This window comes from Onychostruthus taczanowskii, unplaced genomic scaffold (genome assembly GCF_017590055.1).
Source record: "Onychostruthus taczanowskii isolate IOZ18803 unplaced genomic scaffold, ASM1759005v1 scaffold32, whole genome shotgun sequence".
In the NCBI taxonomy this organism is placed as follows: domain Eukaryota; kingdom Metazoa; phylum Chordata; class Aves; order Passeriformes; family Passeridae; genus Onychostruthus; species Onychostruthus taczanowskii.
The window spans coordinates 4,738,589-4,764,413 of record NW_024500572.1 but is presented as its reverse complement, the minus strand read 5'-3'; the positions used below and the strand labels follow the sequence as shown (position 1 = coordinate 4,764,413).

Genomic DNA, 25,825 nt, shown 5'->3' with positions numbered 1-25,825 from the left:
GAGTCCCGGGCCCCGTGGGGCACCCCCGCCTCCCCTCGCGCTCGCCTGCCCAGCACTTTCCTTGTACATTGCACATTCCCTGGATGTACTCTACCTTGTGAGGCAAATTAAAAAAAAACCAGAAGATTAGAACTGCTCGGGGGTCGGTGGTGCATGAACGCGGCTCGGCTTGCCCGGGGTGTGCCAGCCTTGCGCTGGAGCCGGGTGGGACACGGGGGAGGGGGGTTTTGCCGGGGAATTGGTCTCATGCAGGAACTCCCCGCGCTGGGGCTGGGACACAGGAGACCCTTGGGGTGGGGGAAGGGGTTGGCCGGTGGGGACCCTCTCAGCTGGGGGACTCGGGGTACCCCGGGAGATGCTGAATCAGGGCGGGCTCCTGGTTCCGTCCACGGAGTCAGGGAGGGCTCCTGGCTCCATCCACTCCTGCGGGATCAGGGGGCTGCGAGGGGTCCTGGGTCCGTGCCCGCAGGATCCACCTGGGCACTAATTAACAGCCGAAATTGCAATCATCAAAAACCGATTCACTTTCAAGGAGGTTTTTTCCCCCTCGGATGCTGTCCCTCCCCACCGGGCACTCTTTGCGGCCTCATTCCCCTTTCCATCCTGTTGCCTCCCGGTGGGACACCTCGGGTGGCATTCCCCTGGGCTCCCACGCCGCTAATTAGCGACGGCGGTGATTAATTACAGCTATAGCAGTGACGGCAGGGCGCTGCACACAGGCAGCACGGGCACCGGGGCGGGGACCGGGGATAACGGTGAGGCCGCGGCAGCGCGGTGCGGAGCGCTCCCGGCAGCCCGCGGGGACGGCTGCGGGGCCACGGCCGGTACCGGCACGGGCAACAGCACCGGCACGGGGACGGGCAGGGACGCGGGCTCGGGCTCGGTCCCGGGCTCGGGCTCGGTCCCGGGCTCGGTCCCCCGGTGCCGCCCGGCGCCCGGCGCGCGCGGCGCACGCGCGGAGCGGCGGGCGCCGCGTCTCGCGCCGCTCCGGGCCGGCGGCGGCCCCGGTGAGTGCGGGGGGTACCGGGGGCGGCGGGGGGAGCGACCCGGCCCGGCCCCTGCGGGTACCGCGTGTGCCCCTGCCGTTTGTCACCCCAGCCGCGCCGGCTGGCAAGTGACAGCGGCCGGGCTGCGCGGCGGGCGCTGCCTGGTACCGGCGGGCGGTGCCTGGTACCGGCTCGGGGCTCGGTGGGTGGCGCGGGCGAAGCGAACGGGGAGCGGAGCGGCGGGGGATGCTCGGTGCGCAGTGCGGGGGATGCGCGGTGCGCGGTGCTGGGGACACCGGGAGGTGATGCGTGATCGGAACGGTGCTGCGGACACAGAGCGGTGCTGGGTGTGCGGTGCTGCGGACACAGAGCAGTCCTCGGTGCTCGGTGCAGAGTGCTCCGAGTAGCGCTGGGTGCCCAGGACAGGATGCTCAGTGCAGAGTGCTCAGAGTAGCACTGGGTGCCCAGGACAGGATGCTCAGTGCTTAGTTCAGTGCAGGGTGTGCTGAGGTGCCCACAGGACGCTCAGTGCACAGAACACAGTGCAGGATGCACGGCAGGTGGGGCAAGGTGTTCAGTGCAGGGTTCTCCTCGTACCTTTATCCTCTCATTCTGCTCCTTGGCTCACGATCCCCTCTCCCCACTCCCGTGGCACCCTCTGGCAGACCAGCACCAAGCTGTGTCCCCGTAACCTGAGCACTGCTGTACACAGTGGCACCCCTGGGTTGGGGCTGTCCATCTGTCCAGGTGTCCAGAGCTCAGCCAGAGCTGGGACTGCCCTCCTATACCAGGATGAGCCTGGTGGCCTGGGCAGGGTGGGTGCCCAGTGAGAGGCTGCACCTGCGAGTCTTGGGCAGCATCAGCCCCTGCTGAGGTTTGAGAGGTGTTGGCAGCACCGAGGTCAGGGTGGCTGTGGGATGTGGGTCCCTTGGCAGGAGGTGCAAACGGGCTCCTGAGCAACTGTGTTGGCACCTTGCAGCCCACGCAAAGCACTGGCACTCTCCTGGCAGTGCCCATCTGTTACTGTGCCCTGTGTGGCAGGGATGTGAGACCCACACTTTGTCCAGCTCGAGTTCCTTGGGACTCATGGCTGGAGGTGCTGGCACTGGAGTCAGCAGCATGAGCTGGGCTGCCCTCCTGGGCAGGCAGGGGATGGTTTGCATCACAGAGGCCTTTGCTCTGTCCCTCTCTGTGTTTGTTTGCATGCTCAGGCTCTGTCCAAAAGTCATCTCACAGTTTGAAACCCCTTCAGACACCTCCCTCTGCCAGGCCCCGCCGGCTGCTTGGACTCTGTTTCGGGAGGGGAGTCCCCCCTGGGCACAGCTCTGCTGCTCCCTCCTGCTCAGGCACCGAGCAACGGTGAGTGGGGAGATCCGAATGATTGGTGCCAACAGGTTTCCAGATTTGCCATGTGTTTTGTGGGGATGCTGCGGGGTGCTCGTGGGGAGCTGTCAAGTGCCAACGCGGGCGCCTGCGAGCGGGGTGTGCCATCGCGTGCAGTGGCAGCTGGTGCCCCGAGGCTGCTGCATGTGGTGCCACAGGAGCAGCTGTGCTGCAGAGCCCGAGGGGAGCCCAGGGTCTGTGGAGTCACACGAGGGGGGCAGACTGGAATTTGGGGGACAGCAGCTGAACTGGGCACTGTGTGAGTCCTCCCCAGCATCTGGTACTGGGGGGCTTCACTGTGGGGGGATGTGGCAGGCTGAGGCCTGGGGTTTCTGTAGAACACTGGTGGGCTCACCAGCATGGGCAGGCTCATGCCATCGCTGTACTCTGCCTGGAGGTTTTACAAAGTGTATTAGTAATTTCTGTCGCTATTTTAAGGAGATTTTTCCAAAGGCAGTTGGCATTACGGGTACGCTGAGCCTTTGGGGATGTGTGGGATGGCAGGAGCGCTGTTAAAATGCGGGGACTGTCAAGAAGATTTTTGGAGAGAGAAAACAAACCCCCAGCAGGTGGTTTTATTTGGCACTGTGCAGATGTGCCTTGTGATGAATTTGTGATGCCTTAAGGAACCTCAGCTTCATGCCTTGGCCGAGCACGTTTCCCTCCAGATTCCACAAGCAGTGGGCACACAGAACCCGGGAGAAGCTTGCCTTGGTGCTGGCTGCCTGCTTTGGTTCACTCTGTTTTCCAAGCCTTTAATGCCCCGTCTGCCTCCAGAATTCCTGCAGGAATTCTCTCAAAGATTTCCTCTCTCAAGGTGAATAATGCCTTTTTGCCCCCTTTTGGTCCCCAGTCCGTGCTGTGGTGCCTCACGGTGTGGGTGCAGGCAGGAGGGTGGCCAAGGCTGCCACAGGAGCCCCTTGTCCCCTCGCAGGGACATCAAACAAGAGAAGCAGCGGGGGTTGCTCAACACACAGCACTCGGAAGTGAAGCAAGCGGCTGCTTCCCACTGTGCATTCCCAGGCAGTGACCCCAGACTGAGACTGGGGGCTCTGAAGGGGCTGAAGCATGCAGGTGCTTCTCCACGGAGGAATGACCACGGGCATGTTGGCTCTGAAACTGCAGGCTGGGACAGGGGAAGGTTTTCCAGCACTCCTGCTCGGTGCTGGGAGGGATCCTGTGGTGCGAGCAGCTGTTGCCAGCAGTGGCTGAGCTGCAAGGAGGGTGGGAAAGCAGCCATCCCCCCTCGGGCAGCTGTGCTCAGCTGGCCGTGAGCCAGCGTGGCTGGGTGGCACTCAGGGCATGGGCACAGGCCTTGGTGGCTCAGCGTTTGCAGATGCAAGTGGCAGCAGAGGAGGAGCAGGGCTCCAGCTGGGCTCTGCAGACAGGAAGGCGCTCGGATGTGCTGTGCAGGCTGCTTTGGCTGATGAGGCAGCGCCAGCGCAGGCTCGGAAGGACCCGGTTCCGTTTCTTCCACCGGTGGTTTCACAAGGGCTTCACCCGTGCCAGGGCTTGGGGGTGGTCACTGCCCGTCCTCGCTGGGGCTGGGAGTGGGAGGCCACAAACACACATTGCTGAAGTGGGTGCTGGTGCTTCCCAAAGTTTCTGGCTTTGTGGAGACGCCACATGCTTGTCTTTATGGCATCCATTGTGCTGAGCATGGCTGCGCACTGCTGGAGATTCTGGGGCTGGTCTGTGTTCAGGACTCTGTTCCTGAGGGAGCTGCAAGAAACAGGACAAGAATGAGCAGAGGAGCTGGGGAAGATGGGGAGCAATGTTCCCTCTCCCCTTCCTGCCTGCAGGGTGAGCAGTGGCACCTCCATCCTTGCTGCCCTGCCCTGCCCTGCCCTGCCCTCAGGCAGTGCTTCCAGGGCTGCTGCTGATGCTGCATGGGGAAATAAAACACTTTGATTTTGTTTCTTAAGCAAATTTGAGGTTTTGGGGTTTGTCTTGCAGAAACAATTTTTTATTTGCAGATCCTGATCTTTGTGCGTGCAAGAATGGAGCTTGTTGAGACTTAGGGTTTGGCGTGTGGACTGGGAAAATATTTTTTGAAGATACTTGGTGTTTTTTCTAGCAGTTCCTCTGACTTCTCTTCCTCCCTGTTGTATGGCAGGCTCTGACCACCCACATTCCTGCAAGGGAATATTTGTGCAGTTTTGTGAGGGAAGAGCTGTGTTTGCATCAAACGTGGTGAGTGAACAGGGTGGTTGCAAACCTCGGTTCCCCTCACCCCGTACCCCTCTCCCATGGGGATCCCCAAGACATACCCTGGATGAGGGCTGAGAGTTGGAGGGACCTGATCAGAGTTGTGGAGAGGAATCATGGAATCATCTCAGAATCATGGAATGGTTTGGGTTAGAAGGGATCTTAAAGGTCTTCTAGTTCCACCCCCCTTCCATGGGCAGGGATGCCTTCCACTAGACTGGGTTGCTCAGAGCTCCATCCAGCCTGGCCTTGGGCACTTCAGAAATGGGGCAGCCACTGCTTCCCTGGGCAAGAGGAGCTGGGGGAGAGCTCAGTGCTTTCCCAGAGCTCCTTCCTCCAGCAGGACAATGGAGTCACTGGTCAGGGCACAAGGGGAACCAGCGTGGGAGTGTCACCATCAGTGGACCTGTGCTGGCTTTGCCTTTGTCCCCCTGAGGCAGCAACTGCAGAGTAATTAAGGAAGGGTGAAGCTCTGTGGGTTAATTAAAAGTCAGGAGCTCCCTCTGAAGTGCAGAGCTCGTGTCCCATTTCAGCACCAGCGTGTCTGACGTGCCTGAGCCTTGCTGCGGTGCGGGCACACGGTGCCAGGTGCTGGGGAGTGGGTAGGTGCCTCCATCCCTGTGTCCTGCCAGCAGCTTCCCCCTTGGGCATTCCATAATTAATCTGCCACTCTGAGCTGAAGGCCGTGTCCCTGCGAGGTTGGCAGGGTGAATGCTGAGGTTTCCATCTCCCGATGATAAAATGCCGTCGCCGTGCTTGGAATGAGGGATGGGTGGAGGGGACTTACTGTAAATTGGTGGGATTTGTATTGTTTGAGGAACACTGTACCACTGAGCAGGATAATAAAATGTTTTGCTAATCATAACAGCCTTGAGGTGATAAACCAACAGTCTGTGCTGTGAAATGTCTGTGGATTCTCTGCTGATGTGATTTAGAGCCTGTTGGAGCTGGCTGGCACACAGTGCCCCTATCCCTGGCTGGGCTCTTTGGGATGCTCGGCTGGAATGATTGGTGTGGCTCAGGGCTCTCACCTTGCAGGCTCTTCTGAGCCAGAAAGTGTTTGAATCTGGCACACGCTGCCTTAATCCTTGGGGCAGCAGGTTCTGCTGGTTTATTTTTCTAAGTACTCAGCAGTGAGAATAAATTCCCCTTTGCCCCCTGAGCCTGTTGGGTGCTAAGATGCAGCTGGAGCAGCCTCTGTGTGGTTTGGATGCTGAGGTGGCTGCTTGAACACTCATCTCTGAACTCTTTTGACTGTTATTTTTCCCTGGGATGATGGTGGTGGTGCAAGTGTAAACCACAGTGCTGTTTGGGGATTTTCCAAGGGACACAGAACTCCAAAGTGCTCCAGATCCCAGGTGTTTTTCTTGGGATTGGGTGTGTTTTCACTGGAGTTGGCCTCTGTTCCAGTGGATGCCTGGGTTCATGACCTGCAGTGCAGCTTCAGTTTTAGTCACCAAACCCGTCCTGCTCTCAGCGGTGCCGCTCTTGCCACGTGGTGGCTGACAGCAGCTTCTTTTTTGTTGTGGGGTTTTTTTGAGTGCTGCAGCTTAATTTTCATATCTTCTCTCCAAGGCTCAGGGCCATGGCACACCTGCAGCAGAGGTGGGTGCAGAGCTCCTGTCCCACCACTGGGGTGGGTGGGTTGGACTCTGTTCCCAGTGTCCCGTGGGATCAATCCCGGTCTGTGCAGTGCTGGGGTGGAGGAGCACGAGCTGCGGTTGTGCAACAGGGCTGACGCTGCACTCAGTGACCACAGCCACCCCCGTGGTGCCTCTGTGTGCTCCTGGTGGAGATTGGGGCTGGCCCCATCTCCATGCCCCACGCTGCATGCTCGCTGCATTCCAGTCCTGCTGAGAGAGATACTTGGGAAGTGTTTGGAAATGTGCTGTACAATTTGCCAGCAGGAGCATCCAGGAGGAGCAGAGCTGCCGTCAGCAGTGCCAGCGTTGGACTGAGCTCAGGTTGGGATGAAGCAGTGGCCCTCAGGCAAGCTGTGTTTATTTTTGTAAATGAACTGGAGACTATCAATTCAGTAATTAAATATTGCTGATTTGTAAAGATGCGAGTTGGATATGTTGGGACATTTCTTGCTGACCACAGTTTCTGCTGCTGTTCCGCCACAAGGGTGCCTGCAGATCCTCATCCCTTTATTAAGCACCAACAAATTGAGCTCAAATTTTCCAGGCCACACCTACGTGTTTTGGGGAGGCTGCACTTGATGACATTCATTTCTGGGAATGGTTTAAAGAAAAATGCAGCTTTTGGTGATATGGGGCTTCTCGTAGAAACTGTTTCTGTGGTTGTTTGTAACGCTTTAACAAATGGTGTTTCCTCACTGCTGAGGGTGCTGTGCCGGCTCTGGGCTGTTCCGGGGGTGGTTTTTACCCGTTCCCAGCGCAGGTGCCAAGGTCAGGGGTTTGACCCAAGGGTTTTGGTCGGGGTTTCGGTCAGAGCTGTTGGAGCCCAGCTGGTGGTGACGCCCTGCACAGCTTCAGGAAGGAAGTCACAAACAAGTGCGTGTCTGTGTGTCTGTCCGTGTATCTGTGCCCGGGCAGGAGCTGGAGCTGTTTCCGGAGCGGGGTGAGTCGGGTGGGCTGTTGAACCACCTCTGTCCCTGCCCCTCAGTGCTCGGGGCACTGCAGAAGCACATCCAGGGATGTGGGTGTTGCTTTGTGGAGCTGCAGCTTGATCTGGCGCTGGAATCCTGCAGTCCATGGAGGCCAGGCTGAGCAGGAAGCCTCACAGGGAAGCGCTTGCGCTGCGGATAAGGCCTTGTAGAGCTCCTGATGGGTGGAGTTTCCCTCTGTTTTCTCCTTAGTGCTGAGGCGGAGGGACCGGTGACACTCGATGGCAGGAGAGGAGACTGGAATAGCCATTAGTGTCACTACTGGAAATGTTCTCAGGAACATCCTGCGAGGCCAGGACCTGCTACACAGCCACAGGGAGCTGACTGGGAATGTCCCAGCAGCAGTGACCCCATGATGGTCCCATGTCCATGCTGTGATCCTGGGAGCAGAGTGACATCTGGTGATCCGCCAGGTCCTGGCCCCTCAGGGTGCTCTGCTGCAGCTCCGTGTCACAGACTGTCCCCAGGATGCTCTGTGCTTGCAGGAGGACTGCTGGGCTGCTGGGCTCCCTGGCATGGAGCAGTCCTTGTGGGAAACCCAGTGTCCAAGGTTTGGTTCCCAACCTGGACGGATTTCCATGCTGTGCAGGGCTGGTGCTGCTGCCTTGGCAGGTGGTGAGACTGGAGAGAGCTTTGTTCCTTGGGATGGAGCCAGGAGGTCCTGCCAGGCCTGCAGGTCCTCTGGGCTCTGTCTCCTTTCACTGTCACTGATTTGGAGGCTCTGGTCATTGTCTGATATGTGCCCGATTTCAGCATTTCCAGCAGGCGAGTCTGGAGCTCCTTCCTCTGGTTAAGACTGTTGTGCTGGTCGGTGTTTGCTGGAATTGTGCCCAGCTGGATTGTCATCCCCTGGGCTTTAAACATCCAGGCTGCTCGGGTCCCCCTGAGGCCTCTTCCTTCCAGGAGGCTGCATTTCCTGAAAGAGCAGCTGCCCTGCTGCTTCTCTCTGTGTGTCTTGGCTTGGCTGTGCCCTGTGAACAGTGCTGGTGTCTCAGGGCAGGTGTGCCAAGTCCAGCTGCCGGCGCTGACCATCAGCTGGGGCCACCAGCTCCAGCAGGAACACCTTTCCCTGGGGCTCAGAGGAGGCTGTGGGGAGGAGGGGAAGGTGCTGAGGAGGAGAGCAGATGCGTGGGAACACCTTTCCCTGGGGCTCAGAGGAGGCTGTGGGGAGGAGGGAAGATGCTAAGGAGGAGAGCAGATGCATATGCTAAATAAACAAATCAACACTGTGGCTTCTCTTCCCCATCAGGTGTTTTGGTGGCCACGGGTTCACCATGAAGCTCAACTAGCAGCACAATGGCCGTACAGGGAAAAGGTAAGAGCAGCTGGATGTGAGGCTGCCCTGGGATGCTGGGTGGCTGCTGCACATCTGTCTGATGATGTTGCACATCTGTCCACACCACCACTGCTGCCCCATTGATCCTGTGTTGCTTTCACAAGCTGGCACAACACAGTGTCAGCCTTGCTCATGCTCAAGTCCCATCAGCATGGGAATAGGGAAGACTTACTGCCTGTAGGACCTTGTCACTCTGCTGTCACATCCCCACTGGTTCCCATCCTCGCCCACACCAGCCTTACAAGGCTGCTTTTACTGCTTTTACTGTGTAGGGTTAGGGTTACACCTAGGGTTAGGGTTTTGAAAACCACAAAGCCCAGAGCTCCAGGCACACTGCAGCTGCAAAAGGCATCCCAAGGGGAACACAAAACTGCGAGAACATGGCTGCTCCACAGCTTTATCCTTGGAACCAGCCTTAGTCCCCTGATGCTGGCCATGATCAGAGCCCCTGGCCATGTGTCACATCCCTGTCCTGCCGTGTCTGAGCTGCACTCAGGGGCTTCAAGCCCTGGATTGCTGCTGACACTTTGCTTTCTGCTCCCATGTCACCATTCCCTGCCAGAGTAGCCTCTGAGAGCTCCCTAACTCCTGCTGGAATGGAAAGCTCTCAGAGTCAGCTTGGGCATCTGAAAGGGTGTTGTCTCTGGAAGGGCTGTCTCTGCTCAGACAGCCCTGCACCTAATTACACCCTGATTCCAGCACAGTGTCTGCTGGGGAGGAAATGACCCATCCGTCTTCCCTCACAGACTAATGAGGCCCATAAATTTTAGGAAATTCTCGGTGGAGAATTGCACAAAAGAGCTGAGAACCAGCTGGGCCGTTTGTGGTTGTCCCGGCCCGCGGCCAGACACGCTCTGGGTGTTGTTCAGCCCTCCCAGCACATTGGGGTGATCCCAGGGTGATCCCAACGGAGAGGTTTGTCCCATTCCAGCCCTCCCAGGCCCAGGGGCTGCTGTGCAGGGGCAGAGCCAGAATCCAGAGCTCAGCAGTGGGGAGAGGCCATGCTCCTGTGGGCACCTGCCTTTCTCACTCCCCACACAAGAGTGAGAGCTTCCCATATTGGTGGCGTTGGGCAGGAGCAGTGAGGGCTCAGTCCCTGCCTGCTGGACAGGCAGGGTAGTCTCCAGAGACACCCAGAATCCCAGGATCATTCAGGTTGGAAAAACCCTCCCAGACCATCCAGCCTTAGTCCAACCTGTGCCCAGTCCCCACCTTGTCACCAGCTCAGAGCACTGAGTGCCACATCCAGGCATTCCATGGACACCTCCAGGGATGGAGACTCCACCACCTCCCTGGGCAGCCCCTCCCAAGGCCTGAACTCTCTTTCCATGAGGAAATTCCCCCTGATGTCCAACCTGAACCTCCCCTGGCACAGCTGGCAGCCCCATCGAACACAATATGAGAGTCCCTTTGTTCCCTCCAGAGCTGCTGGAGCATCTCGGTGGGAACTGCTCCCTGTCAGCTGGTTCTCCTGGAGAACAGAGCACTTCTGTGCTCCAGCCTCCTTTCATGATGCAGCCTTTGCTGCTAATTAGCCTGTCTTGGTCTGCATTGCCCTAATTATTCCAGTTGGCCCTAAATCCTGCCTGCTCCTCTGCCATTGAGATGGGCCTTGTGGCATTTGCAATTATTTTGGGGTGAATATTTGAATATATTTACATGACAGAAACAGATGAAGAGAGCAGGAAGCAGCAGCACTTGTCTTGTTAATGGCTCTGACTCTGCTTGTTGCTGCAAAAATGCCAGAGCTGTTGGGTGTCCCTCTGATCTACATCCCAACAAATCCACCCACTTTATCTCATACCTGGGGATGCAGTTGAGGCTGTTTAGCTTCAGGTATGTTAGCAAGCAGCTGGTTAGGGTGGACCAGGGAGTAAGGAGCCACAAAAATACTTTTAGTGGTGATGCTGTGCTGCTGGGATGTGGGAGGGCATCCCTGGGCTGGCAGAGAGGGGTGGATAAAAGCCAGTGGGTGGAGTCCAGGATGGTGGAGTGGGATGTCAGGGACTGGAAGGGGGAGCAGAGCGAGTCCTTAAGTGCCTGGCAGGAGGAGCAGGAAAGCTGTCCAGCTCCAGGCTCTCTCCTGCCTGCTCCCTGCTTCGCATGGGCTGCTGCACAATGTATTCCTTCGTTGTGGGGGGCAAAACGATTTTCTGGAGCAGCTCTTTGGCCTGTCAGCAAAACAGAATCCATGGACGGCCCGTTCCTTCCACTCCATTCAGTTCCTGCCCCAGCCACATAATCACAAAGAACTGGAAATCCCGGGGTGAGCCCAGGGGAGGATTGCAAAACCTGCAACTGGGGCGGACTGGGGGAGGGGGCGGGAAGCAGTGCCAGCATTCCCGGGAGTCCCTCCGGGCACGCAGCTGAGCTGGGCACTTGCAGAGGCTGCAGCCTTCCTGCTGGATGTCCTGCCGAGCCGTGGAAAACCCCGAAAAGTCTCAGTGCCAGATGAAGTTTCACGGATTTCTCCGTCAGGTCAGTTCCCGAGGCAGGGCAGGGTGGTGAACGCTGCGTGTGGCTGTTCGCTCTCAGATGGTTGAATCTCTCAGTGTTTCATTCTAACGGTTTCTCCTGACTCAGACTCTTAAAGCTGGCATGAAAGGCTTTTGTTTTTCTCTTATTTCAGCTTCCCCCTCCCCTGTGACCGCATGGTTAAACTAAACAAAACATAGGGAGGATGCAGGTGGCTGGGAGGTGATCAGTGCTGGAGTGCTGACTTGGGTTTGGGAGGCATAACCTCAGCTTGGGTCTGGGCTTCATCTGGGATGGAGCAGGCTCTCTGTAAAGATTTTGTTTTAAGGAGTCCCTGAGTATACAGTGCTCCTCCTCTCCAAAACGTTCCTGGAGCTTTGCTCTAGCTGTAAACCTGTGCTTCTGACAGCACAATGCAGAAATTCTCTCTTTGGGTGTGCACTGAGGCAGACTTTAATTACCTGCTGGGTGTAGGGCACCAAGCCTGGGAGGTGCTGATAAATGAAGGAGGTGCTGATAAGTGAAGGAGGTGACGAAATCTGGGATGGTGTCAGCATCCCATCGCTGCTCTGACAGTGCTGTTCTCTTGCAGATGCCCGTGGGGTTGGACACTCGCTAGCAGAGAGCTGAAGCCCCCAGCCTGTGCCCAGGAGAGCAGGATGCGGGTCACCACGCGCAGGGTGCTGCTGCTGGTGGGCTCGGTGGCGGCCCTGATGGTGACCCTGCACCTCGGGCAGCAGGTCCTGGAGTGCCAGCAGGTCCTGAGCGAGAGGAGGCACAGGCTGATGAGGCCGGAGAACGAGGAGCTGGTGATGGTGGACGCCAACCACGTGGAGTACCGCTACAGCAAGGACATGCCCCTGATCTTCATCGGCGGCGTCCCCCGCAGCGGCACCACGCTGATGAGGGCCATGCTGGACGCCCACCCCGAGGTGCGCTGCGGGGAGGAGACCCGCATCATCCCCCGCGTGCTGGCCATGCGCCAGGCCTGGTCCAAGTCCGGCCGCGAGAAGATGCGCCTGGACGAGGCGGGGGTGACGGACCAGGTGCTGGACGCGGCCATGCAGGCCTTCATCCTGGAGGTGATCGCCAAGCACGGCGAGCCCGCCAGGTACCTGTGCAACAAGGACCCCTTCACGCTCAAGTCCTCGGTGTACCTGTCCCGGCTGTTCCCCAACTCCAAGTTCCTGCTGATGGTGCGGGACGGGCGCGCCTCGGTGCACTCCATGATCACGCGCAAGGTGACGATCGCCGGCTTCGACCTGAACAGCTACCGGGACTGCCTGACCAAGTGGAACAAGGCCATCGAGGTGATGTATTCCCAGTGCCTGGAGATCGGCCGCGCCCGCTGCCTGCCCGTCTACTACGAGCAGCTGGTGCTGCACCCCGAGCAGTCCATGCACAACATCATGAGGTTCCTGGACATCTCCTGGAGCGACACGGTGCTGCACCACGAGGAGCTCATCGGGAAGCCCGGTGGGGTGTCCCTTTCCAAGTGAGTCTCGGCTCTTTCCTCAGCTTTTCACTGCACAAAGCAGGCTAAAATGGGACAGAGCCGCTTTGCTGGTGTTTGTGTGTGGTTTTGGGGAGGAGGGACAGCACATTGTACTGCAGTGGGGTTTGTGTTCCTGAGTAAGAGATGGCTTTAATGCTCCCAATCTGTTGTACTCCGCAGAACAGCTTGTCAAGCAAGGATTTCGGGAGCAGGTGACTGTTTAATCTCTCTTGACACTGCAGAAATTATTTCAGTCTCTAATTTGCAAAGAATTGCTTGCTCTGAAACGTGAGCTCTTTAATGCCTCTTTCTCCACCCGTCCTCAGATGCCTCCTTGGTGTGATTAGTTGTGCTGCTAATGATGATGAACTGCAGTTCAGCTGCCAGGTCTGGGGTTGGTATTGCAGAATAAAAGCAATACCTGCTCAGTGGAGGCACACCCAGCACTCCCTCCTGCCCTCTCCGTGTGTAGGGGGTGTTTGTCTTCTCCCACTTTCTTTTCCTCTTTTAATGCTGTTTCTTTTCTAAATGGAGGCTTAAGTCAGGCTTAGCAAAATTTAATCAGCCGTGTAAGGGAATTATCCAGTCTGTCTCAGTTGCTGGTGCCCTGGTGGTGAGGGCACAGGAGCCACGGGGGGATGTGCAGCTGCTCCAGTTTTCCAGGATACCCTGGGAGAGCAGCCAGCTCTACTTCCCTGTTTGCTTAGAGTAAATTGGTCCAGGTTGCTTAGATCAGGTTTTGAATATTCATTGGGGTCACCTGGTGTATCTGTGTTACAGCCCACACGTCTTACATTGTTTTCCTCTGATAAGCAGAGGTGTCCTGGTGAAACCCCCTGTCCCAGTGCAGGAGAAATCCCTCCTGTGCAGGATAGATCCCAGATAGGAAAAGAGGAAGCAGCCTCAAGTTGTGTCAGAGGAGATTTAGGTTGGATAAAACAGCAAATTCCTTCCCTGAAAGGGTAGTTAAGCATTGGAACAGAACAGTGGTAGAGTCACCATCCCTGAAGAAATCTAAAAGCTGTGCGGATGTGGCAGCTGGGGACATGGGTCATTGGTGGCCCTAGCAGTGCTGGGGGAATGGCTGGACTCACTGATCTTAGAGGGTTTTTCCAGCCTTAATGATTCCATGATTCTAATCAGGAGAACCCAGCCTCTGGGGCTGTGGAACCCCCTGCCAGGGTCTGCTTCCCCAGAGCAGGGCTGTGAGGGACAGAAACTGTGGCTACCCCATCCAAGGAAGTGCTCAAGACCAGGTGGGACAGGATTTGGAGCAGTCTGGGATAGTGGAAGGTGTCCGTGCCCATGGTAGGGAGTGGGATGGGATGGGATGGGATGGGATGGGATGGGATGGGATGGGATGGGATTTAAGTCCTTGTCCAGTGGTTCTCTGTGGAGGTGGCAGCAAGCTGTGTGTGAGCCCAGCACATGCGTGAAATCCAACCATTTTATGTTTTGTTTTTTCCTTTGTTTTCCCCAGGATAGAGAGGTCAACAGACCAGGTGATCAAGCCGGTGAACATGGAGGCGTTGTCCAAGTGGATCGGGCACATCCCGGGGGATGTGCTGCAGGACATGGCCCACATTGCCCCCATGCTCGCCAGGCTCGGCTACGACCCCTACGCCAACCCCCCCAACTATGGCCAGCCCGACCCCCTGGTTGTCAACAACACGCACAGAGTGAGTGGCACTGCCACGGAGGGGACGGGCCAGGGGCTCACCCAGCCCTCCGGAGCTGGATCGGGATGGAGCAGGGGGGAAACAGACTCACACAGGGAAAACAGAATCACAGAATTCCAGAGTCATTCATGTTGGGAAAGGCCTCCCAGAGCCATCGAGTCCAGCCTGTGACCAATCCCCAGCAGAGCACTGAGTGCCACATGGAACACGTTCCTTGGACACCTCCAGGGATGGGGACTCCAAACTTCCCTGGGCAGCCCCTTCCAAGCCCTGACCACCCTTTCCATGAGGAAATTCCTCCTGGTGTTCACCCTGACCCTCCCCTGGCACAGTTTGATGCAGTTTCCTCTCCTCCTGTCCCTGTTCCCTGGGAGCAGAGCCTGACCCTCCCCAGGCTGTCCCCTCCTGTCAGGAGTTGTGCAGAGCCAGAAGGTCCCCCCTGAGCCTCCTTTTCTCCAGGCTGAGCCCCTTTCCAGCTCCCTCAGCTGCTCCTGGTACTCCAGCCCGTTCCCTGGCTCTGTTCCCTTCTCTGGACACGCTCCAGCCCCTCCATGTCTGTTTTGGAAAGAGGGGCCCAGAGCAGGACAGAGCACTTTTCCCTGGGAAGGCTGGGAATGGCTGACAGCAGTGACCCAGAGGGGATTCCACTGCCCCAGGGGTCACTCCAGGTTCTCTTTCCCACAGGTTTTAAAGGGGGATTATAAAACACCGGCCAATCTCAAAGGTCACCTGCAGGTAAGAGCTGGGTGTACCCTGAGGGTTTGGGTGTTTGGGACACGCCAGGGTACCTGGTCCCTGCTGCCTTCCCTGAGGAATGCTGGCTCAGAGCTGACCCTTCTCTTTTGGGGCTCCTCCAGGTGACTCAGAACACGTCATCTTCTCACTAAGAAAATTAATGATTTCCAGGTAAGACCCTGTTTACTTAATTTTGGGATTTAGGCAAATCCTGCTTTGCTCCAGGACCAGCACTTGGTTTGTGTGATTTCTGTGGATCAGCTGGGGTTCCAGGCACACTCCTGGTGCCAGGGATCCTTCGCAGTCGCCTCAGATCTTCCCACACAATGCTGCTGTGTGGGACCATTTGTAAGGAATTCTTTTCCTGAGCTCTGGGAACAGGATTAAAGCTGCAAAATGAAACTCAGCCGCCTGGGAGGGTTATTGCAGCCCGTCCCTGTGGGCAGCAGGGACACATGGAATGCATGGATGAGCTGAGCTGCTCCCCAGCTGCCTCCAAAGACGTGCCATGGACCTGAGGAAGGGGATAGAAAACAAAGGAAAACATGATGGAAAACAAAACTGCTGCCTTGGGCTGCTGCTCCAGAGACAACTGTTGATGTGTTGGATGTTCTTCGTCCATGCTAAAGCATAAAATACCATTCTTGGTACTAAAACTGATCCTTTAAGAGCAACTTTCTGTGTACAAGCAGATGGTTGGGCTAGAAAAAGATCAGAAGCACTGAGGGAAGATCAGGAATTGTATGTCCCCTTGTTCTGGGCTGAGAATTGGTTCCTTTCTGGCCAATTTTTGTGTTGTAGGGGCTTTAAATCCGCAGTTGGGCATTGCTGTGATAGCCTGAGGGGATCCTGTTCCTGAGGGGATCCGGCTCCTGAGGAGATCCTGCCCCTGAGGGGATCCTGCATGTGAGGAGATTCAGCTCCTTAGGGGATCCTGCTTCTGAAGGGATTCTGTTCCTTAGGGGATTGTCTTCCTGAGGGGATTCTTCCCCCGAGGGGATTCTGTTCCTGAGGAGATCCTTCCCTGAGGGAATCCTCTTCCTGAGGGGATCCTGCTTCTGAAGGGATCCTGCCCCTGAGAGGATCCTTCACCTGAGGGGATCCTCTTCCCTGAGGAGATCTTTCCCCAAGGGGATCCTGCTCCTAAGGGGATCCTGTTCCTAAGGGAATCCTGCCCCTGAGGGGATCCTCTTCCCTGAGGAGATCTTTCCTCAAGGGGATCCTGCTTCTGAAGGGATTCTGCCCCTGAAGGGGATCCTCTTCCCAAGGGGACCCTGCCCCTGAGGGGATTCTGTTCCTGAGGGGATCCTGCTTCTGAAGGGATCCTGCCCCTGAGGAGATCCTGTCCCTGAGAGGATCCTGTTCCTAAGGGGATCCTGCTCCCGAGGAGATCCTGCCCCTGAGGGGATCCTGTTCCTTAGGGGATCCTGCCCCTGAGGGGATCCCGCCTCTGAGGTTCTGTGTTTCGTCTCTTCCAGAACTTTGCCAACGGCCTGTTGTTGCCCGAGAAGGACGAATGTGCAGTGGGCCCGTGGAAATCTGTTCTCCAAGCATATTGCTTGCTCCTACTGTTGCCAAATGACTGCGCTCCAGGAATGTATTTGCATTTATTTGCAAAGGCCAAACGTGCTCCACGGCGGGAACGTCCCCGGCCCGTCCCGGCGCTCTGTGGGGAACGCAGCTGTGGAAAGCCGGGCTGAGGGGGACGGGAGGAGATTCCCTGTGCCGTGGCTGGAGGACTCCGTACATCGCGTTTGTGTCTCGTGACCTGTTCCCCGTTCCCGGTGTGGGGAACAGCCCTCCCATCCCCGCTGTTCCGTATTCCTGGGATCGGGAAGAGCCACCCTGGTCCTGCTGTTCCAAATGCCCAGGGTCAGGAACAGCCCCCCCTGGCCCTGCAGAGCCTTTGTGGTGCGTGTGCCCCCTCTACCCCTACCCCGACCCTGCAGAGGCTATTGCAGAGTTAATATATGCCTCCCCCCCACCCGGTGTCGGACACCATTAAAGTGTTGATTTGATATTTAATATTTTAATTATTCATCGCGCGGACTCCGCCCCCTCTACCCCTCCGGGCCACAGGGCGACGCTACCGGCGCGGCCGCGCCGCTCCTGGCGACTCTATGGCTTGGGGGCGGGGCTTGCGCTGCTGGAAACGGACCGGAAGTGAATGGGGCGCTTCCGGTGTGGCGGCGCGGTCGGGACCGGTGCTGGGATCCGTGAGCGGGCCCGGGGTCCTGGGTCAGGAGTTCCTCAGGGGGCTTGGGGTCCCTGAGCGGGCCGGGGCATCCCGGCCGTGCCACGATGTCGATGTCACACCTGTACGGCACGGACGGAGACGATGGCGTGGAGATGGAGAGCTTCGAGGTGTCGGACTGGGACCTGCAGAACGAATTCAACCCGCACCGGCAGCGACACCGGCAGACCAAGGAGGAGGCCACCTACGGCGTGTGGGCCGAGCGCGACTCGGACGAGGAGCGGCCCAGCTTCGGAGGGAAACGGTACGGCTGGGCTGGGACCCCCGGCCCGCTCAGGGACCCCAGGAACTGCCCCGGCTGCGGAGCTCCCCCGTTCCCTGGAGCTTCCCCCCGTTCCCTGGATATTATCCCCCCCGTTCCCTGGGCGTTTCCCGGCTGTGGACACCTGTGGTTGTGTTTGAGGGTGCCAGGAGGTGGGAAGAGATGAGAATCTTGACTCCATGTTTCAGAAGGCTGATTTATTATATTATGATATTATATTATATTAAAATTCTATACTAAAAACTATACTGAAAGCATAGAGAGAAAGGATCAGTCAGAAGGCTGGAAAGAAGAGGAGAGGAATGATAACAAAAGCTCATGACTCTCAGAGAGTCCAACGCAGCTGCATCTTTGATTGGTTATTAAGTAGAAACAACTCACAGGAACTAATCCAAGATGCACCTGTTGGTAAACAATGTCCAGACCACATTCCACAGCCATCAGATAGTTAATTGTTTACATTTCTTTTCTGAGGCTTCTCAGCTAGAATAGGAGGAAAATCCTAGCAAAGGATTTTTCATAAAATGTCATGGCTACAGACACCCCCCCGAGCAGCCCATCCCTGCCCTCGGGACCCCCTCACCTGCAGAGATTTTTCCCTGTGCTCACAGGGGGGAGGATGAGGATTGCCTGGCAAAAGCAGGGTTAAGCAGCTGGACAGCCTTTACTATCCCATTTTTGGGGGGTGTAAGGCACAGCAGCCCCCAGGAATGAGCAGAATTCCCTCTGGTTTTGCAGCTCCAGGGATTACTCGGCCCCCGTGAGCTTTGTGAGTGCTGGGCTGAGGAAGGCGGCCGCCGAGGAGCTCTCGGATGAGGACTCAGATGATGATGAGAAGCCTGTGAAGCAGGAGGAGATTCCCAAGGAGTTTGTGCCCAAGAAGTTAAAAACAGTGAGTTCTCCAGGAAATTTACTGTGCTCTGTTTTATGTTCATGAAACTCTGGCTGTGGTTGAGGGCAATGAGACTGTAATAGGGCACTAAAAAAGGGAGGAATATTAAACCAGAGACCCAGGTGTGTCAGTAAGGGAAGTGTTTGCTCTGGATTTTGTATGACTGATACAAATACATTGATAAAACATAAGTCAGGATAATAAATCATTGGTATAACTGTACATTGATATAATAACTGTGTGTCCTTGGGAATCAGTCCTTTCATTTTTCTCAATATTCCCTTTGGTCAATGGAGGTTTAAAGAACAGAATTCCTGTGGTTTCCTGCCTTTCAGAGACTTTATTTTTCTGCTTTCACAGAACAGACAAATCTGTTATGTTATAGATTAAAATTCAAACCCTTATTTTCAATTAAAACCAGAAAGAATCAGGAATCAGCTTCACCTAAATCTGGTGGTGGACCCTGAAAACTGTCAGGTTGTCAGCCAGAGTTTTTTTCAGGATTTTCCTTTCCCATCTGAGGAATTTCAGGAATCTCCACAGGAAGCACTAGCAAGGTTCCAGTGAGCTGGGCAGTGTGGGAAGAACCTTCTGAGGGGAATTTTGCACACCTTGGTTATTTGAAGCCTCAGGGCTGCAGGTTTTTGCATGTTTGTTTTTGACAGGGTGGAAATTTCAAGCCCAGCCAGAAAGGCTTCGTAGGGGGCTCCAAGTCCTTCGTGGATTTTGGCAGCTGGGAGAGACACACTAAAGGAATTGGGCAGAAGCTTCTCCAGAAGATGGGATATGTCCCTGGAAGGGGTCTGGGGAAGAATGCTCAAGGTACTGTCAGTGTGTTTGGTGGTTTATTATTATTAATTGGGAATTTGGGGGAGAGGTTGGATTCCTTAAAGAACTGCCAGCCACAGGTGGTTTGAACTTCCTTCTTGTTTTCCTGCCAGTGATCCAGGCCCTGTGGTGAGTGTCAGGGGTGTTCAGACTGACCTGTGGGCATTTACAAGAGAAAAAGAGCAAGAAGAAAGGCAGTAAATTCCAAAGAGGGTCATCCCAGGGGAAAGGAGATGCTGTGTTACGTGGCAGAATAAACAGGCAGTGAAATGTGGTTGGGAGCAAGGCTGTGCTTGGCAGTTTGGTGTGTGCTGGGATGAAGTGATTTCACAGGGAATTGGTGATGTTGGAAGTGCCACGGCGCTGGAGGCAGTGCCAGGGAGGGTGTTGGTGCTGAGCTGTAGCTCACAGGGAAAGCCTGGCTGTTCAGCTCTCTCCCAGCACACAAACTGCTCCTGCTGACCCCATTCCCATCCTGCCAGGAATCATCAATCCCATCGAGGCCAAGCAGAGGAAAGGCAAAGGTGCTGTGGGCGCTTATGGCTCCGAGAGGACCACGCAGTCCTTGCAGGACTTTCCTGTGGTGGACTCAGAAGAGGAAACTGAGGAGGTATTTCTGGGGTTCTTGCTGTTTCCCTGCTCTGCTGTGTGTACAAAATTCAGTTTTCTTAATTTCTGTGTCAGAGAATACTGTTTGGACTCATTTTAGATAAGAAGCCAAACACTGGGCACGTTGATTTTTTTTTTTTAGACAGATCTTCCTTGTCACTACATTGTTCTTTGTTGTTTCTGGCTCACTCTATTTCAGTAGCTTTGCTAGAATCCCTCCTTTGAGGGGTCCCCCACATAAATAGTCTCTGTCTTTTGTTTAAATTAAAAAAAAAGACCAGGAACATCCTGTTCATTTAATCCATAGGGTGGGTGACTGCCCCACGGCATCCAAGCTGGTTTGGCAAGAGCTTTTCTACTTCCCATTTATTTCCTGTACAAATTCCTCATTGACCTGATGGTTATTCTCCTGTAAAAAAGAGGCAGATTTGGGGTGTGACAAAGAGCAGCCACCTCAATTCTGCTGTTTTTGTCCAGGAATTTCAGAAGGAGCTCAGCCAGTGGCGGAAGGACCCGAATGGAGGCAAGAAAAAGCCCAAGTACAGCTACAAAACAGTGGAAGAGCTGAAAGCCAAGGGCAGGATCAGCAAGCAGCTTGCAGCCCCTCAGAAGGAGCTGTCCCAGGTCAAGGTGAGGTTGATAAGCCAAGAGGTGACCCCTGAGGAACTGTTTGGGCTCTTTGGTGTCACCAGCACATTTCAGGCACTGGTAACCTCAGTAAAGCCAGTCGTAGGAGCTGCCTGTGCAGCCTCATGGAGCTCATCCCTGAGCCATGTAATAGCTCTGGATGTGAGTGTGTGTAGAAGATTAATTGCAATTTAAGTTTAATTGTTTCACATTTGTCATAATAAACACTCACCCACTTCTGTAAGCACAGTTGTCCTTTTTGGGATCGTTTGAACAATCTTCTACCTCAAAGGGACAGTAAGGGATTTGTCTGCTGTGCACTCAATAAAATTATTAATCTGAAATTAAAGTATCTTTACAAAATTATAGAAGTTCTAAGTGTAGTAACTAATGGCAAGATCACTGCTTGTAGAATCATTCAGTGAAACTGGGATGAGATGAGGAGATTCTTCCAGTTCTGATTCCAGATTGTCTCTTATTTGTTCTGACTTCTTGTGTCTGGAGAAGGCCATTGTGGAGGCCATCCCCTTGTTCAAATACAGTATACATGAGCAGCTTCCTGGAGTAATTAAGGTCCTTGGAAATCTCCAGACTTCAATTTGGACTCAGGGCTTTTCTCCTTTTTTGAAGCTGAGAGTTTTTTGTTAGAGAATTTGTTTTGTGTGCTGGCAGGTGATCGACATGACGGGCCGGGAGCAGAAGGTTTATTACAGCTACAGCCAGATCAGCCACAAGCACAACATCCCAGATGACAGCCCCCAGCAGCCCCTGGGCAAGGACTCCAAGCCCCAGGGCTTTGCCCTGCCCGAGCTGGAGCACAACCTGCAGCTGCTCATCGACATCACGGAGCAGGAGATCATCCAGAGCGACCGGCAGCTGCAGTACGAGAGGGACATGGTGGTCAACCTCAGCCACGAGATCCAGAAGATGGCTGAGGTGCTGTCCCACGAGGAGAAGGCCATCAGCAACCTCAGCAAGGTGCTGGACATGGTGGAGGAGTGTGAGCGGCGGATGCAGCCGGGCTGTGAGAACCCTCTGACTCTGGATGAGTGTGCAAAGATTTTTGAGACCCTGCAGGACAAGTACTACGAGGAGTACAGGATGTCAGACAGGGTGGACCTGGCAGTGGCCATAGTTTATCCTCTCATGAAGGAATACTTCAAGAACTGGGATCCCCTCAAGGTGTGTGTTGGTTTGAGTTATCTGCAGTTCTCACTTGATGGCTCCAGTAATCTTTATTACTTTGTCCCAAGTGTGGTCTAGTGGGAGGTGACCCTGCCCATGGCAAGGGGTGGAATGAGATGAGCTTTAAGGTCTCTTCAAATCCAAACCAGTCTGGGATTCTAGGATTCTAAATTCCTGATCAGTCTGGAGAAAAAGAAAAGAGAGAAAATGAAACTCTGTACTGTCCCCACTCTCAGACATTTGCTGGGTAAAAATTTAGGAGTTTGTTAGGCTAAAACCAATCCCTTTTATGAGTGTTGGGATGAAAAATTTGGTGAAAAATGTCTAGCTGTTGTTTTTTAGCAAAAGCAGGAGAGGTTTATCTGTCAGGTATCAGAGATGCACAGTCTGTTCTCAGTGGCATTGAGGCTGGGATAGAGTGGCTCTCTCTGTACACCTCCAAAAGTTCAGACTGTCCTATTCTCTCCCTGGAGGTGTATTAATACTGTAAGGTGGGGTTTTTCTCTGGCAGGACTTTACTAAAAGTCATTTAAGAAATGATGGATGTAGCACTCGGTGCTCTGGGCTGGTGACAAGGTGGGGAGGGGTCACAGGTTGGGCTCAGTGGTCTGGGAGTTCTTTTCCAAATTGAGTGATTGTGGGATTCTGGAATTAGGACTGCAAGCTCCTGGCTTGCTGTGAGAGGAGGTGAAAAGGCTGGCTGTGCTCAGCACACCCTCAGCCTGCTCTGTGCAGATCCCAGCTGGAATTAATGGGAAAGGATATGGACCATTTGTGCCTTGTCATTCCCAGGACTGTACATATGGCACAGAGATCATAGCAAAGTGGAAGAACCTTCTGGAAAACGATCAGCTGTTATCCCACAGTGGGCAAGACCTGTCAACAGATGCTTTCCACAGGTAAAGAACAAATGATCTGTACTTTGTGCAGCATCTTCCTGTGCTGCTTCCTCAGGGATGGAAAAGAGCAGATACAAGGGAGCTTTTCCTGAGGATTCCCTTGTTGGGCCTGTTAAAATCCAGTTTGCAGCTATAGAAAAGAAGCAGCTTTAACTAACAGCTCCCATTTGGCTTATTTAGGCCCAGGCTGTAGCTTTGAGCTTCGCTTTGATTTATTTGGGGTTTCTTGCCAGACTGATGTGGGAGATCTGGATGCCATATGTCAGGAACATCGTGGCGCGGTGGCAGCCGAGGAACTGTGGATCCATGGTGGATTTCTTGGATAGCTGGGTGAACGTTGTCCCTGTGTGGATACTGGATAACATTCTGGATCAGCTCATCTTCCCCAAGCTGCAGAAGGAGGTGAGAGAAGAGGGCAGGGGAGAGCAAAGCCATGCTCTGAACCAGTGTTTGAATTCCAGCTGGAACTCCCAGACACACTCCCAGTATGCAGCCTCTGCCAATGGATTGCGGAGCCGGGGGTTGCATCAGAGCTCTTTGTGCTTCAAAAAAACGTGCTGCTGGTGGCTGGATTTATTTAATCTTTGCTGTTGTGCCCCAAGGTGGAGAGCTGGAATCCTCTGACGGACACGGTGCCGATCCACTCGTGGATCCACCCCTGGCTGCCGCTGATGCAGGCGCGCCTGGAGCCGCTGTACTCGCCCATCCGCAACAAGCTGGCCAACGCCCTGCAGAAGTGGCACCCCAGCGACTCCTCTGCCAAGCTCATCCTTCAGCCCTGGAAGGATGTGTTCACTCCTGGCTCCTGGGAGGCTTTCATGGTCAAGAACATCGTGCCTAAACTCGGTGAGACAGTAGACAGTGCTGGCAGTGGCACCTTCCCCCTTGCTAATGTTGGTGCCAGTGTTACATCAGAGATTGTTGTTGGTGAGGTTAGACCAAGTTTGCCTCTGATGTTCTGCTGCCAGTCCTGTGCAGAGGCAGAAAGACGAGAAGGAATTACTCTGGTTGTTCTCTAGGTTTTCTGTCTTATTTTTTATAAATCGTCCATCTCCAGCTGGTAGGAATATCTGAGAACTGTCAGGAAGGACCAGGCTGTAAGATGTCTCTCTGTTACTCTTGAATTCCTTGGTATGTTCTAATGTTTCACCACGAGTTTTGTAATGCAAAGAGGCTCGAAGGTTAAAAAATAGTGAAGTGTTTTGTTAAAAAATAGTCAAGTGCTGCAAATTGTAATAACTGGAAGTGGAAATGCACCATTTTGTGGCAAGATCAGCCAAAGATCCCCACTGTCCTTTAGGATAACAAAAAGGTGCTGCTCAAGTTCTGTGTATTGGTAGTGAAAGACATCAGGGCACTGATAAAACAGAGTGAGGCTCTTTTGTAACTGTCCTCTCCTTTCCCAGGAATGTGTCTGAATGAGCTCATCATCAACCCTCACCAGCAGCACATGGATGCTTTTTACTGGGTGATCGACTGGGAGGGGATGATTTCTGTCTCCAGCCTCGTTGGGCTGCTGGAGAAACACTTCTTCCCAAAGTGGCTGCAGGTGAGACAGTGAGGGCTGAGGAAAGAGTTTTGGTTAACTGGGGAGTGTTTTAGTGATTCCTGTCCAGGAATTGCTGAGCTGGGCTGGTTTCCACTCACAGCTCAGTAGTCATTGGAACAGTTCCTGCTTTTACTGGCAGTAATAAACCAAGTGGTAAATTATGCCAGGAGAGATTCAGGTTGGACATCAGGAGGAATTTCCTCATGGAAAGAAAGGCACTGGAGGAGGCTGCCCAGGGAAGTGGTGGAGTTCCCATTCCTGGAGGTGTCCAAGGAGTGCCTGGATGTGGCACTCAGTGCTCAGGGCTGGTTGATAATGGGGTGATTGGTCACACATTGGACTCAATACTCTTGGAGTCTTTTCCATGTTAAATGACTCTGGCATTCTGTGGCAGAGGCCTCTCCTGCACAGACATCCCTGAGCTGCTTTTGACCTGTCCCTTGCTCTGCAGGTGCTCTGCTCTTGGCTCAGTAACAGCCCCAACTACGAAGAGATCACCAAGTGGTACCTGGGCTGGAAGTCCATGTTCTCAGACCAGGTGCTGGCACATCCCTCCATCAAAGACAAGTTCAACGAAGCCCTTGACATCATGAACCGGGCCGTGTCCTCCAGCGTGGGTAGGTGGCTTGTGAGGGTGGCTCTGCTGCTCTGGGCTGGCAGCACTGGGAGGCTGACTGGGGCATGGCCCTGCTGGCACCATGGCAGGAACTCCCATGAGTAAAAGTCAGTGGGCTCTGTCTTGTTCTGTCCTTAAAGAACATGTCTGAGGTGCTGCTCAATAGTTCTGGACTGCACTGAAGCAGAAACAGATTTTGGTGGCTTCCTGAGCCATTGAACAACTGATCCTCTTCCAGCCTTGCCCTGTCAGTCAGACGTCATCCTTTAGGGATTGACTTCTAAAGCTGTCATTATTGGGTATTTTTTTCTTTATGGTGAGGTGAAGGGAACCAGCAGTTCCCTTCCACATGATTCTCCCTACTACCTAAAAGTGGTAATTGGGAATTCACTGGGAGTTACATTGAATAAAAGAGAAGGGTGTGCCTGAGGGAGCAGCACCGGAAATCCACCCTCTTTCCAAAACTGAGAACTCCCTTTCTGAGCCCAAACTTGAACACCACCCTCCAATTCCTGTCCTGGATGGAGCTGCTTCCCTCTGGCAGCAGCTCAGGACCGTGTTCTCCCCGTTCTCTCCTCAGGCGGGTACATGCAGCCGGGTGCCCGGGAGAACATCGCGTACCTGACGCACACGGAGCGGCGCAAGGACTTCCAGTACGAGGCCATGCAGGAGCGGCGCGAGGCCGAGAACATGGCCCAGCGCGGCATCGGCGCCGCCGCCGGCTCCGTGCCCATGAACTTCAAGGACCTCATCCAGACCAAGGCCGAGGAGCACAACATCGTCTTCATGCCCGTCATCGGGAAGAGGCACGAGGGCAAGCAGCTCTACACCTTCGGCAGGATCGTCATCTACATCGACAGGGGCGTGGTGTTCGTGCAAGGGGAGAAGACCTGGGTGCCCACCTCGCTGCAGAGCCTCATCGACATGGCCAAGTGAGGCCTCTGGGGAAGGGGAGACCACCTGGTGCCCACCTCGCTGCAGAGCCTCATTGAAATGGCCAAGTGAGGTCTCTGGGGAAGGGGAGACCCGCTGGTGCCCACCTCGCTGCAGAGCCTCATCGACATGGCCAAGTGAGGCCCTGCTGGGGACTGAGTCACCAGCCAGGAACAGCTTCTGGGTAACGCTTAGAATAAAGTTCCAGGTTTGTAAATAGTGACACTGGAGCTGGATGCCAGGAT

The 25,825-nt window shown here is 54.8% G+C and overlaps 2 protein-coding genes across 4 annotated transcripts; both read left to right on the top strand.

The window, feature by feature from the left end:
* The first annotated feature begins 969 nt into the window (after window positions 1–969).
* TPST2 (tyrosylprotein sulfotransferase 2) lies at window positions 970–16,944 on the top strand. 3 transcript variants are annotated; one of them, XM_041410105.1, is made up of 9 exons: window positions 972–1,007; window positions 4,486–4,562; window positions 8,456–8,521; window positions 10,928–11,020; window positions 11,610–12,512; window positions 13,993–14,191; window positions 14,876–14,926; window positions 15,049–15,097; window positions 16,405–16,944. In XM_041410105.1, exons 5-8 carry the CDS (start codon window positions 11,677–11,679, stop codon window positions 15,076–15,078), a joined length of 1,116 nt encoding a protein of 371 aa, XP_041266039.1. In that variant the 5' UTR covers window positions 972–1,007; window positions 4,486–4,562; window positions 8,456–8,521; window positions 10,928–11,020; window positions 11,610–11,676; the 3' UTR covers window positions 15,079–15,097; window positions 16,405–16,944. The 3 variants fall into 3 exon arrangements, with proteins under 3 accessions (XP_041266037.1, XP_041266039.1, XP_041266038.1); XM_041410104.1 differs by lacking the exon at window positions 10,928–11,020; XM_041410103.1 differs by lacking the exons at window positions 4,486–4,562; window positions 10,928–11,020 and having other exon boundaries at window positions 970–1,007.
* Window positions 16,945–17,089: 145 nt separating this feature from the next.
* On the top strand, window positions 17,090–25,803 carry TFIP11 (tuftelin interacting protein 11). Its single transcript, XM_041410101.1, has 12 exons — window positions 17,090–17,424; window positions 18,181–18,334; window positions 19,000–19,156; window positions 19,645–19,772; window positions 20,249–20,401; window positions 21,071–21,580; window positions 22,376–22,482; window positions 22,716–22,884; window positions 23,085–23,328; window positions 23,889–24,031; window positions 24,483–24,648; window positions 25,228–25,803. Exons 1-12 carry the CDS (start codon window positions 17,228–17,230, stop codon window positions 25,581–25,583), a joined length of 2,484 nt encoding a protein of 827 aa, XP_041266035.1. The 5' UTR covers window positions 17,090–17,227; the 3' UTR covers window positions 25,584–25,803.
* The last annotated feature ends 22 nt before the right edge of the window (window positions 25,804–25,825 follow it).